The sequence below is a fragment of the Bos grunniens genome, chromosome 22 (genome assembly GCF_055505025.1).
Source record: "Bos grunniens cultivar Pamir isolate PY7600 chromosome 22, Bosgru_T2T1.0, whole genome shotgun sequence".
NCBI classification, from domain to species: Eukaryota; Metazoa; Chordata; class Mammalia; order Artiodactyla; family Bovidae; genus Bos; species Bos grunniens.
The window spans coordinates 13,634,776-13,648,815 of NC_141186.1; the positions used below are offsets into that span (position 1 = coordinate 13,634,776).

The 14,040-nt window shown below is 44.6% G+C and overlaps 1 protein-coding gene across 7 annotated transcripts; it reads left to right on the forward strand.

Moving 5' to 3' along the window:
* The first annotated feature begins 49 nt into the window (after positions 1 to 49).
* LOC147348084 (zinc finger protein 621-like) lies at positions 50 to 13,382 on the forward strand. Of its 7 annotated transcripts, none has more exons than XM_086366041.1 (6): positions 50 to 384; positions 849 to 932; positions 6,684 to 6,985; positions 8,211 to 8,337; positions 8,879 to 8,983; positions 10,114 to 13,382. In XM_086366041.1, exons 4-6 carry the CDS (start codon positions 8,304 to 8,306, stop codon positions 11,205 to 11,207), a joined length of 1,233 nt encoding a protein of 410 aa, XP_086222167.1. In that variant the 5' UTR covers positions 50 to 384; positions 849 to 932; positions 6,684 to 6,985; positions 8,211 to 8,303; the 3' UTR covers positions 11,208 to 13,382. The 7 variants fall into 7 exon arrangements, with proteins under 7 accessions (XP_086222167.1, XP_086222165.1, XP_086222169.1 ...); XM_086366039.1 differs by having other exon boundaries at positions 6,684 to 6,777; XM_086366043.1 differs by having other exon boundaries at positions 50 to 141.
* The last annotated feature ends 658 nt before the right edge of the window (positions 13,383 to 14,040 follow it).

Here is a 14,040-nt window from a genome sequence, read left to right on the forward strand (position 1 = left end):
CGAAGCCCAGCCCCTTCGGGTTACGTGAGGTCGCGCCGCCGGAACCACCGAGATGGGCGGCCTAGAGGGATGGTGGACACCTGCGCTGGGTTCTGCATGATCTTTGAGAGAACCGTTTCTAGGGGTTATGAGGGAAAGAGGGTAAATTCTGGCTAGCTCTTCTTGCCAGTCCTGTTAGGCGCCGGCTTCTTCGTTTTCCTTAGCGCCTCGTCAGCACGCTGCCCCTGAACTCGCCTCCCTCTGACCGGATGCCCCAGCGTCTCGGCCTCACAGAAGCCGCCGAGGTGGCTGCGGGCCTCTAGAGTCCTGGTCCAGTCCCTTGCCCACCGAGGCGTGATCCTTTTTTTGTCTAAAAGAAGTTGGCCTAACAGCCCCCTGTGGCCGGTACTGAAGTTTCTGATGTTTGGGGTCTCCTGCTTGCTTGGGTGGAGAGCCTCTTGGGGTCTCCCGTCACCTGATAGCTAATGTGACCATGAATATTTCACTCAGTCCAAATCCAGTTATCTTTGTCTCCTCCATAGGCACTTTGGGGAGTCAGTGACGTGGTCCCCATAAGCACTTTTTTAGGTTTTTAAATTTGTTCAGACCCAGCACTGTAGGGGCCGAATTCGTCATGTGTGTTTCGGTCCACTCGGTGTGAATGGTCCCAGGAGCGCTCTTGGGCAGAGGAGGCAGGTGGTGGATTGTCCCGAATACCAGCTAGAGCAATTCATGAGGAGGTGGGAGCGATCAGCCAGTGGAGGGCTGGTAGAGACTCCTGCCAATGCTGGAAATGAGACGGAAGACTGTGGGCGGTTGTTGGTGATGTAGAAAAGGGACCATTACGCTCATGGCTCTTCTTGTCTTAGTTTTTAAGGTTCTTGCTTTTCCAAACCGGGAAGAGTGCACAGAGCCAGGGGACATCAGCCATGCTCCAAACCACTTGGCCTCAGGTGAGCCTACCTTCATTTCAGTCTTAAAGGTCACGTTAGCTATCAGGTCATTAGGAAGGGACCGAAAAGGCCTAAGTTGGAGAGGCTGTGGTTTCCCTCTTGAATCCATCCCCAGGGCTAAGGTTGTAAATACGTGGTGGGGGAGGTAAGAGTCTTGTGTGTAGTGTGAAGAGTTTGGACATACAGGTTTAAGTAAAAAAGGGGGGACTCACGTCGAGAAATTCCCTCAGAAAGTGAAAATCCAGATCATGTTGTACAAATAAAAGTTGTGTGCACAGATATAGAAAACAACCTTATCTAGAGGGAAACACGTTGGGGGTGGGGATAAATTAGGAATATGGGATTAGCAAAAAAAATAAGATTGCTAGGTGAGAAACCGCTTGAGAAAAATTCTCAATTGAAGAGATTCCTCCACAAATACCAGATGTATCCCAGAGAGACCTGCATTGTTCTTTCCATATGTACTTTCAGACTAGGCACGTAGTGCTAGTCTGAATAATGCAGACAAGTTCTCCTTTCTCATGGAGGGTACTTTTACCAAAAACAAGTAAGTTGATATCATAAGTACCTGTTGCTCAAGTACCGTGCTTCCTAACAGTGAGGGCCACAGGTGGGCCGCATCAGGATCACTTGGGTGCTCATTAAAATCACTAGTTGCTAGGTGCCACCCTAGATCAATAATCATCCTGGGAAGGAGGGTAGGTCGTGTCAGGAATCTGTTGTAGCAAGTTCTGTGGGTGATTCTTATGCACCCTCTCAAATTTGAGAAGCCTCAAAGAAGCTCCCTTTGAAGGTGGTTGTCAGGGAAGCCCTCATGGAGCTGGTCACATGAGCTTGAGACCTCATGAAAGAAGTAAAAATAGGCTGGAGAACTACTGGAGAGAGAGCCAAAGCTGAGCTTTCCAGAGAGTATAGCAAATGCATCAGCCCTGAGGTAGGGGAGAAAGCTGGGTGTATTCTAGAGACAAGTAAAGGTTAGAGGAACTAGTTCACTGTGAGGTGGGACAACGAGGCACAGCTAGTATCTCGGAGGTCACTGTGAAGACTCAGGTCTCACTTCTGAGTTCAGTAGGAAGATGCTAAAGGATTTTAAGCAGGGCATGTGAAAGGAATGGATTTATATATGAAAAAGATTTTTGGCCTATAGTGGTGAGTTGGTTGCAAAAGAATGTGAGTCATTTTGGAGGATATTACAATCCAGGTAAGAGATTAAGTATTGCTCTCTCTGCTCCCTCCCTTTTCTTTTCTTAGTAGACTTCTTTTTTTTTTTTTTTTTAGAGAACTTTTAGGTTCATAGCATAATTAAACAAATAGCACAGAGTCCCCATATGCTTTTTGGCCCCATACATGCATAGCCCATTATCAGAGTGGTACATTAGTTCAATTGATGAACCTACATTGACACATCATAGTCACCCAGAGTCCATAGCTTGCACTAGGGTTCATTCTTGGTGTTGTACATTCTGTGGGTTACATGTGTATAATGATGTGCATTTACTATTATCATATCGTACAGTGTCTTTTCACAGGCTCTAAAAATCCTGTGTCCTGCCCTCCCTTCCTGGCAACTGTCAATCTTTTTGCTTTTTCCACAATACTGTGTAGTTGGTATCATACCTTTTCATGTTGGTTTCATTCACTTAGTAGTATTCATTTCAGGTTCCTATGTGACTTTTCATGGCTTGATAGCTTTTTAAAGCACTGTATAATATTCCATTGACTGTACCACAGTTTATTCACCTACTGAAGGCCCATTTGGTTGCTTCCAAGGATTGGCAATTATGAATAAAACTACTGTAAGCATCCTTGTGCTTGTTTTTGTGTGGACATAAGTTTTTAGCTCATTGGGAAGATAGCAAGGAGTCTGATTGCTGGATCATATGGTTAGAATGTGTTTATTCTAGTGTTGTAAGGAGCTGTTAAACTGTCTTCCAAAGTGACTGCAGCAGTTTGTATTTTCACCAGCAGTGAATGAGAGTTCGTGTTGCTCCACATCCTCACCAGTGTTTGGTGGTGTCAGTGTTTCCGGATTTTGGTCATTCTACTAGGTGTGTTGTGGTATCTCATTGTTTTAATTTGCATTTCCCTGAACACATATGCTGTAGAGTATCTTTTTGTATACCTGTTTGTTGTCTGTATAACATCTTTGGTGAGATTTCTGTTCGGGTCTTTTGCCCATTTTTTAATCAGGTTCTTCATTTTTCTGTTGAGTTTTTAGAGTTCTTTGTGTACTTGGGATAATAGTCCTTTATTATGTATTTCTCTTTATATGTTTTCTCACTATCTATGGCTTATATTCTCATTTCCTCAAAATATTGTCCTTTTCAGGTAGGGTTTGATTCCCTCCCATCTTTTCTTTCAAAAATGTGTTTTCTTCAAAACCTTCTCAGGTAGTCTCTCACACTTAACTTTTCTCAGATGACTTTAAATGAGCCCCAGCGTCTGCATTAATCCCATTGATTTTTTTTGGTGGAGAAGTTGATTTTATTGGAATCATAGGCAAAATTGGGGATAATTGGCTTCTTTACAAGTTTGATTCTTCCCATGTAGAAACACTGCATATTCTAATTTATTCAGTTCCTATTTTATTTAATAATCATTTAGTTTTCTTCATCTTGGTTTTGCAGGTTTTTGTTGGGTCTACTCTTAGCATTTTTCATATGAATGGCACCTTATTTTCTCCCATTTTGTCTTTTAATTGTTCATATTGATACTTAGTAAAGCTAATCATTTTGGTTCATGTATCCTATATCTGGCTAACTTAATGAATTATCTTGTCAGTTTTAAATGTTTTTCATTTATTTTCTTGGGTCTTAGATATTTTTTAGGCAAATAGCCATTTCATCTGCAAGCAAAGATATTTATGTTACTTCATTAGCTATATTTATGCTGCTTATCTAGTCTTTTACCGAAAATAGAACCTCAGCGCATGGTAAATTATCAGCCATCAGCTTTAATGGATGTGCCCTGGCATTTCACTGTGAAAGTGGTATTTGCTGTTCTTTTCTGACCTTCTTCATAAATGTAAAAATTCTATTTGTGATCGAACCATTTTTGAAATTAATTCTTTCCCCAAATTCATATTAATCACCTTGGATCTGCCAGACATTAGGAAAAGCTACTACTAGCTTTTACCTACTGCCAAGCACTAGGGAAAGCTACTAGGAAAACCTACTGTGCACTAGGAAAGCAATAATGAGGAAAGCAGAATCCTTGCCTCATGGCTTACATTCTGGTGAGAGGGAGATACACGATAAAAGTGTAATTTGTTAGATGATGAAAAAATACAGTGGAGAAAAGTAAGGTGCAGGTACACAGGGACCATCCACAGGAGGAAGAAAATTATATCAATAGCCTAACTGTCTTAAAATAGCGAGTTCCCCTTTATTTAAGAAAACGTGTTTCCCTTAATTTGGTCGCACGGGATCTTTGTTGTCGCCGTGCTTTCTCTAGCTGTGAGTGGGACTACTCTCTAGTTGCAGTTTGAGGGCTTCTGTGTTGCAGCAGCTTCTCTTGTCGTGGAGCACAGTCTCTAGGCACGCAGGCTTCAGTAGCAGCCGAAGAATCCATGGCATGTGGAATCTTCCCAGACCAGGGATCGAACCAGTGTCCGCTGTATTGCAAGGCAGATTCTTAAAAACTAGACCACCAGGGAAGCCCAAGTTCCCCTTTAATAATGGGAATTTTTTTGGACTCATGATGCCTGGGAATATTTGAAAGCAGGTGGGAAGAACAGCCTGTCAAGGAAGATGGTACTGGGTGGGGAAGACTGAAGCAGCTCTGGAGATGTGAGGGAGTGAGACTTGACTTCCGGGAAGCAGAGTGAATTCGGTTTTCCTACCAGGCTGTGGCCTCAGAATCCCTTGTTGCTGAATCCATGATTACTCACAGGACATCATGGTTCTATCTGATGTTTGGATTTGGGGCTCAAGTATTCCAGGGGCCCTGTGGACTTTGTCAGTGCCCAGTTTAAGGGTCAGCTCTCCTTTGAGAAATTGCTAAATTTGTTCTTTTATGTTCTTTTTCTTTCACTCTCTCCTTTTGAATTCCGTAGTTCTGGTTTGGAAAGGACCCCCTCGTAACGGCCTGGGTGTAGAGCGAGGAGAGTAGCTAGGAGCAGTTGCAGCGTTTGTCCTGGGGACGTGTTTCTTCCCTGCCTCCTCCAGCAGCCGTTGTGAGAGTGTCCCCTTCTCCCTGTCCCCTGTGCTGTCTCCAGTGCACAGGCTGCTCTGGGGCTGCCGGGAGAGATTGGTGCACTCAGAGAATTAGGGGCTTAGCTGAGCCCCAGTGGGTAGGTGTTTTCATTTTCATTGGCTGAAAAGAATGCTGACTGCATAGGGTAGTGAGAATCCCAGGAGGTAGAATCATCTGTGGGGTCATCAAGGTGAGAAGGTACAGAAGTCAGGAAACCCCTTCCAGGTTGGGAGTGCAGCCTCTGTGGTCTGCATTGTGCAGTCTGTCCATAGAAGCAAAGAGAGTAGCCAGTGGATGCCGTTAGAGACTGTTCTTGTGTCTCAGAAGATGCAGAGGCTCTGGCTTCTAGGGTGATGTGTGCTGTTCTGAAATAGCTGATCCCTCAGTCTAGATTGGGGGAGGGGCCTCGTGTTGCCTGGAGGTAGCCTGATAAAGATGGATTGACTGTTGATTTTGGAAGTTGTGGATGTGAAAAGATCTTCTCCAGACAGGGGCGACACCAGGTTAGGAGGAGGTTCAGGGGTTGGCTGTGTGTTTGGAGAAGTTCATGAAGCCTGTGCTGGAGGCAGCTCGCTATGTGGGAGGAGCCCGGGTTTGCTGTTTGACGAGTTTGGGTTGACGTCCCAGCTCTGTAACTTCCTGGTTGTGTGATTTTGGGCAAAGTAGTGAATTTTTCTGAACTTTAGTTTCATTCTTTGAAAAAGAGGGGTAAATAACTCTGACTTCACATTGTGTTGTTAAGAGTAAATGACAGACAAGATTTAGAAGTACCCACCCAAGAGCCTGGTGCCTAGGGTCTGGTCTATGAATATGAGTTCATGTCGCTCTTGGTATGATGGCCTGGGGAGACAGAGAGGGGTGAACTTTCTCAAGTGGGATGAAGCTCAAGACGCGGGGCAGGGGATGTGCCCGTGCTCGGAGACAGCACACAGCCAGCCTTCTTTGAAGATGTGTGGTTCAGAGAAGAGGCCAGAATAGGCAGGCTGCAGGTTTCCTTCAAGAGAGCTGGCTTTCTAATATGGTAAGAAGGAATGAAAAGAAATTTGTGAAATATTGGGAGTGTTTTTTTTTTTTTAATTTTTATTTCATATTGTAGTATAGTTGATTAACAATGTGTTAGTTTCAGGTATACAGCACAGCAATTCAGTTATACATATTCAAGTATCTATTCTTTTTCAAATTCTTTTCCTATATAGGTTATTGCAGAATATACAGTAGAGTTCCCTGTGCCATGCAGTGGGCCTTCGTCAGTTATCTCTTTTAACATAGTAGTGTATACATGTCAGTCCCAAACTCCCAATCTTTCCCTCCCCACTGACCTTCCCCTCTGGTAACCACAAATTCATTCTCTAAGTCTGTGAGTCTGTTTCTGTTAGTTCTTTTGTATCTTTTTTTTTTTTTAACCTTCTACATACAAGCTACATCATATGATTTTCTCTCTCTCCATCTGACTTACTTAACTCAATATGACTATCCCTAGGTCCATCCATGTTACTGCAGATGGCATAATCTTATTCTTTTTTTTTGACCAAGTATATTCCATTGTGGGTTTCCCAGGTGGCTCAGTGGTAAAGAATCCGCCTGCCAATGCAGGAGACGCAGGAGAACCCCCTGGAGAAGAAAATGGCGACCACTCCAGTATTCTTGCCTGGTAAATCCCATGGACAGAGGAGCCTGGTGGGCTACAGCCCTTGGGGTCGCAAGAGAGTCAGGCACAACTGAATTACTAAACATCAGCAACAGTATTCCATTGTATATATGTGCCACATCTTCTTTATCCACTCCTCCATCGATGGGCATTTAGGCTGCTTCCATGTCCTGGCTGTTGTAAACAGCGCTGCACTACGCTGAACATTGGGGTGCGTGTATCTGTTTGAATTATGGTTTTCTCTGGATATATGCCCAGCAGTGGAATTGCTAGATCATGTGGTAGCTCTGTTTTTAGTTTTTAAGGAACCTCTGTACTCTTATCCACAGAGGCCGTGCCAGTGGACATTCCCATCAATGGTGTAGGGAGGTTCACTTTTCTCCACACCCTCTCCAGCATTTATTATTTGTAGATTTTTAGGTGATGGCTGTTCTGAACAGTGTGATACCTCATTGCAGTTTTGACTTGCATTTCTCTAATAGTCTCTCTAAAGATGCTGACATCTTTTCACATGCCTCTTGGCCATATGTATGTCTTTTTTGGAGAAATGTCTGTTTGGATCTTCTGTCCATTTTTGATTGGATTTTTTTTTTCATATTGAGTGCATAAGCTGTTTGTAAATGTGGAAGATTAATCCTTTGTCAGTCGTATTTACAGATATTTTCTCTCACTTTGGGTTTTTGCTGTGCAAAGGCTTTTGAGTGTAATTAGGTTCCATTTGTTTACTTTTGTTTTTCTTTTCATTACTCTGGGAGACAAACTGAAAAAGATATTACTGTGATTTATGTCAAAAAGTGTTCTGCCTATGTTTTCCTCTAAGAGTTTTATAGTATCCTGTCTTACATTTAGATCTTTAATCTATTTTGATTTTGTTATATATCATGTTAAAGAATGTTCTGATTTCTTTTTTTTTTTTTTTTTTTAACGTATAGCTGTACTGGGGCTATTTCTAAGGAGTGGCTTCTCTGTGTGTAGTGGAAGCTGGTGGGAAAGGCCAAGGAGAAACTGAGCAGGGAATACGTCCGGTGGTGTACATGTACTTTGGCTGAGAGGAGATGGGGAGAGTAGTTGGTGTACAGAGATAAGGTGACAGGTTATGGGTACCTCAGGTCTGTGGGTCCTAGAGAGACAGCTCCATGGAGACAGGAACATAAGAGGTTAACACAGTTACAGCCTGGAGAGCCCCAGATGCCAGGCTGTGAGGTTGGGATGACAGTTTGGAGCTGCAGAGCTGAGCAAGTGGGATAGCCTTGGTGTTCCACATTTGAAGGTGGGAGCCCTGGCTGAGGGCTGGGGTACTGAGTGCTCTTGTCCATAGAACAGACCTTCCACGGGGCTCAGAGTCACAGACCTTGGCAGGTCTGTTTCTTCCCTGAAGCTCACACTGGCCCCCTCTGGCCCTCACTCAGAGCCTGAGCAGGAACCTGTTGTTTCAGGAGCCAGTGACCTTTGAGGACGTGGCCGTGTACTTCACCCAGAACCAATGGGCCAGCCTGGACTCTGCGCAGAGGGCCCTGTACAGGGAGGTGATGCTGGAGAATTACGCAAATGTGGCTTCCCTTGGTAAGATCTCTCAGTGGCCCTCTGATAGTTGGTCTTCCTCAGATGTCTTGGGAGTTCTAGTAGTCCTCAGGGTTCTGTGGAGATGCTGGGTGGGGAAATCCCAGGTTCCCCTTGGCTTTGAAGTTGGACTTTATTCCTTCCCAGGGAAGAGCGTGGTTTTGGACCCTGAGGGAAAGGACTCTTGGGGTGCCCCAGGAGACCTCAGTTCCTCCGTCCTTGCAGTGTGGTGGATGTGGGCCCTCTCCTGTGTGCAGGAGCCTCCCAGGATATCGGTACATTCATCCTTCCTGAGGGGATGTCCTTTCTTCTGAGTCAGGGCGAGCTTGCACTTCCTCCCTGGGGAGAATCACTGTCTCCCTGATCTTTGCATGGAGTCAGTTTGGACCCCTTCCTCAGAACCCCTGTGTGGCTCATTGGTCCCCCAGGCAGTCCCCTTCTCCCCCCAACTCAACTCGCCTGCCTTGGGGTGGGCAGAGGGATCTCAGTAACAGCTCTGGATGTCTCCCCTCAACTTGTCTGTCTCTCTCTCTTGTTGGAGTAGTGTCTCCATTCCCCAGACCTGATCTGATCTCCCAGCTGGAGAGAGGGGAAGCTCCATGGGACCCCGATCCCTGGGAAGCAGAGGATTTGAGAGGCATCTGTCCAGGTGAGTAAGGGGACTTAGCACCTTCTGGTTTTGCCTTCCTGGTTTATTGGAAATGTTTCTTCTGCAGTGGAGAGCAAAGCTCCCTGTAGCTGACCCTCTGACCTGTATTGAGTTTCTGTCCCAAACCTGTAAGGACAGTTTTTATGGCAGGGTGGTAGGGTTTCAGCCATACTTTAAAGAAGGTGTGATTCTGTGCATCAAACTGATTGATTTGTACCATATCTATGATTTTATTTGGCTTTTTAATATTTATATAATTTTTAGTATTTTAAAGTTCCATGATGTTATGGTTTACAATGTATTTGTTTTAAATGGGGCCATAGAGCAAAGGGCAAGAATATTCCTCCAATACCACACTCTCAAGACACACCCACCCATCCTAAAATTTCCAGTCTGCTTACCAGTCAGTCCTGGAAGGTTTTAATTACTTGGATTTTCTTTACTTTAGGAAGAAGCTTTTCAGGCCTCACTTCTCACACATACTGTAATGTTGTGAAAAGTGATTGCTTTAGTGGTAACAGCACAGTGGCCTACAGTTCTCCAGTCACCTTATGTTCCCTCTGACTTCCTAAAAGAAAGAATCTTTTATCCCAGAATAGTATGTGAAATATTTAAAGTAGAATTATCTGGCTGTTACGTAGAATTCAGAGTTGGGGGTGGTTTCCTGGCTTCCAGGTGGGGCACTGGGGTCCATCATTTCACTGGGTGTTTCTGGGCTGCTAGCTGCTCCCCTTCGTCTCACCGATGTCTTTTCCCTCCCTGAGGGTCTCCCTCTCTCTCTCTTTTGAAGCCTGTTTGCATTTCGTGCTGGTCCATCTTACCTCACCCATTCTTTTTTCCCCTCCTGCTTCCTTTCCTTCCCACTCTTGAAGTTCTCATTTGCCCACCTCACCTGCCCTGGTTCATTGCCCAGCCCTTCCTTATAAGAGGCACTTCCTGGACTGCAGTGTCATCACTTGTCCAGTTTATGCTATTGTTTTTTCTTATCTCTCTCATCCTCCTTTATGGAAGCTCATAACCATCTCATGGGTGTATTTTAAAAAATCGCATCCTATAAAAAAAACCAGGACCGCTGGATCCCATTTCCCTTCCAGTTCAGTAACGAGGAAACTTGTGGTTTCTTTGGTCAGGTGGTGAGAGGGGCATCAAGACAGAAGAGCCAACGGTAGCGCAGCAAGCCTCCGAGGGCACAGAGGCCCACAGCAGGCCCGTGGGAGGGCTTCTCACGAACGTGTCTCAGCACTTGGATTTTGAAAGCAAGGCAGTGTGGCAGACTTTCAGTCTGAATCCCAATCTGATACTTCGAGGCGGCATGAAGTTCTACAAATGTAAAGAATGTGGGAAGATCTTCCGATATAACTCAAAGCTCCTTCGGCATCAGAGGAGCCACACTGGGGAAAAGCCCTTCAAGTGCAAGGAGTGTGGCAAAGCTTTCAAGTCCAGCTATGACTGTATCGTACATGAGAAAAATCACATTGGTCAAGGACCCTATGAATGTAAGGAGTGTGGCAAAGGTCTGAGTTCCAACACCGCCTTGACCCAGCATCAGAGGATCCACACGGGGGAGAAGCCCTACGCGTGTAAGGAGTGTGGCAAGGCTTTCCGCCGGAGCGCCGCCTACCTGCAGCACCAGAGGCTGCACACTGGGGAGAAGCTCTATAAATGTAAGGAGTGTTGGAAAGGTTTTGGGTGTAGGTCACTTTTTATCGTCCACCAGCGCATCCACACTGGGGAGAAACCCTACCAATGTAAGGAGTGTGGGAAGGCATTCAGCCAGAAGATCGCCTCCATTCAGCATCAGAGAGTTCACACCGGAGAGAAGCCCTATGAGTGTAAGGTGTGTGGGAAAGCCTTCAAGTGGTACGGCAGCTTTGTTCAGCATCAGAAAGTGCACCCTGTGGAGAAGAAGCCCAGCAAGGCTCTCGGGCAACCCTTGCTGCGTCCCCAGGGCCCCTCTGCATCCTTAGCTCCCGGGTATCTCCCAGGCCCGGGCTCTGCTCCTGCTGTGGCCGTGGCCTTGCCACACGCTGTCCTCATTCCTGTCTCCGGGCCCGTGTTCATGCTGCTGCCCGCCTCTGGGGTTCTTTCTTCCCCTGTCCAAGTAGTTCGTGTCTTCCAGGGTCTTCCTCCTGCTGTGAAGCCTTCCCCAGTTATTCTGACCCCTTCTCCTCACCCCCGTGACCTCTCTCTTGGCACTTCTCTGGCTGTTACAGCAGATCTCTAACCTGCCTTCAGCTTGATCTGTAGCTTTTACACTGTACCTGTGTTCCTACTATTTCAGCATAAACTCCATTGTAATTGAGATACATTTAAAGATATATTTACCTGTGTTTATCTAATATATTCTGTTTTCTTTTGGGTAGATAATGGAAACACATGACTTCTATATTGGTTCCTTTCAGACTTGAACAGTAACGACTGTATCTGCATCATGGGGCTGCTGGTTTGGGAAGTGCTGGTAGGATGCTATGGTGAATTAGGCACCTTTGAGATAGGACGTCCCCATATAAGGCCCCTGTGATGTGACAGAAGCTGCCTGGGAGAAACAGGCATGTAAGATCTGTCAGAGTTTAGAAGTGGCATAAGCTTACAGCCAGGGCCTTTAAAAATAAATGTAGGTGGTTCAGTGGCTGAAGGTGTGTATTCATGCAGGTGAAGTTGGGTTGTCCTTGACATAGATCGTTGAGGATCTTGTACATCTCTGCTAAAAATCATATGAAATAACCAGTTAGAAAACATATATGTGGCTTCCCTGGTGGCTCAGTGGTAAGGAATCTCCCTGCCAACACAGGAGACATGGGTTTGATCCCTGGTCTGGGAAGATCCCATATGTCGTGGGGCAACTAAGCCTGTGTGTGACAACTACTGAGCCTGCGCTCTAGAGCCTGAGAGCCACAACTCCTAAGCCTGCGTGTCCCAACTCCTGAGGCCTGTGAGCCCTAGAGCATGTGCTCTGCAGCAAGAGAAGCCCACTTCTCACTGCAGTGGGAAGCCCATGTACTGCAGCTAGAGAGTAGCCCCGCTTCCTGCAACTAGAGAAGAGCCCGTGCAGGAATGAAGACCCAGCACAGTAAAAAATAAGTAAATAACAACTAAAAAAATGTTAAAATAGTTTAAAAAATGATAACAATCATTTATATGATTGAGAGAAATCAGGTCTTGAAACATGAAATTGTTTTTTACCTTTAGTTTTGCTCTTGATACCTGGCTGTTTCTTTCTTTCTTTCTTTCTTTTTTTTTTTTTTAAGCAAATGAACTTTTAAAAAATTTATTTGGCCGTTCCAGGTCTTCACTGTGACCCAGGCGCTTCTCTAGTTGTGACACACGGGCTTAGTTGCCCCGAGGTATGTGGGATCTTAGTTCCATGACCAGAGATCAAACCCAGGCCCCCTTGCATTGGAGCTTGGAGTCTTAGCCACTCGATCACTTTGGAAAGTCCCTGGTTGTTTCCTTTTAAGTTTAGTTTCTTTAGTACATGTACACCAGGACATTCATCTTTGCTCCATCCGTTGTGTAAATTTTTCTTAGTGGGTATTTTGGCTTCCTATTTGCAAGTGGCGTTGGTTTCTGCACTTTTCTCCAGATAGCATAAATTATAAATATGAGTTTGGCAAATTATTAAAGAAATAGGAGCAGGCGATCTGGGGAAAATCTGAATATGCCTGTGTAATTTTTTTTTTAATAATTTTTGTTTGCATTGGGTCTTTGTTGCTGCACATGGGCTTTCTCTAGTTGTGTGTGGGCTTCTCACTGCAGTGGTTTTTCTTGTTGCAGAACATGGGCTCTAGGGTGCTTTGACTCAGCATTTGTGGCACACGGCCTTAGTTGCCCCACGGTATATAGAATCCTCCCAGATCAGGCATCAAACTTGTAACCCACCAGGCTCCTCTATCCCCCACTGTCACAATACATGTTAGCTCAATGCATGTTCATTGATCAGTGATTCTATCTAAACATTTCATCGTCTGCTGTCCCCTTTTCATTTTGCCTTCAGTCTTTTCCAGCATCAGGGTCTTTTCCAGTGAGTCAGCTATTCGCATCAGGTGGCCAAAATATTGGAGTTTCAGCTTCAACGTTAGTCCTTCCAATTAATATTCAGGGCTGATTTGGTCACGTTGCAGTCCAAGGGACTGTCAAGAGGTTGTGACAGGTTAGTGAAGTACAATTTTGGATTGGTCATGCTTTTGACCTTAAATGAGGTCTTTTATAACTATGCAAAGAACTATGTGAAGTAATTTCTGGGAAAAGAACTTGAGTTATGCATTATAGACACAGCTTATTTTATTGTGCTTCATTGTATCTGTTTTGCAGATACTGTGTTTTTTACAAATTGAAAATTTGTGGCAGCACTGCATTATCATAGCTAAGATATTTCAGCAATAAAGTATTTTTTAATTAAGGTTTTTCCTTTTTTTTTTCCTGACATGATACTGTTAGACACTTCATACACTATAGTGTAAACAACTTTTATATGCACTGGGAAACCAGAAAATTCATGTGACTTGCTTTCTTGCTGAATTTGCTTTATCATGGTAGTCTGGAACCCAACCCACAGTATCTCCAAGGTTTGCCTTTATTAACACAAATTTAAAGTAAATCCTTATTGCCAAATTCAGACTTAAATTGAAGAAAGTAGGGAAAACCACTAGACCATTCAGGTATGAACTAAATTAAATCCCTTATGATTACACAGTGGAAGTGAGAAATAGATTTAAGGGCCTAGATCTGATAGATAGAGTGCCTGATGAACTATGGACTAAGGTTCGTGACATTGTACAGGAGACAGGGATCAAGACCATCCCCATGGAAAAGAAATGCAAAAAAGCAAAATGGCTGTCTGGGGAGGCCTTACAAATAGCTGTGAAAAGAAGAGAAGCAAAAAGCAAAGGAGAAAAGGAAAGATATAAGCATCTGAATGCAGAGTTCCAAAGAATAGCAAGGAGAGATAAGAAAGCCTTCCTCAGCGATCAATGCAAAGAAATAGAGGAAAACAACAGAATGGGAAAGACTACAGATCTCTTCAAGAAAATCAGAGCTACCAAGGGAACATTTCATGC

What these genes read in the sequence shown, in the direction of transcription:
- LOC147348084 (XM_086366037.1), top strand. Translation starts at nt 70, where the DNA reads ATGGTGGACACCTGCGCTGGGTTCTGCATGATCTTTGAGAGAACCGTT. An exon ending in GGGGTTATGAGGGAAAGAGG is followed by an intron (nt 142 to 848) that starts GTAAATTCTGGC and finishes TTCTTGTCTTAG; the next exon opens with TTTTTAAGGTTCTTGCTTTT. An exon ending in TCCAAACCACTTGGCCTCAG is followed by an intron (nt 933 to 8,210) that starts GTGAGCCTACCT and finishes CTGTTGTTTCAG; the next exon opens with GAGCCAGTGACCTTTGAGGA.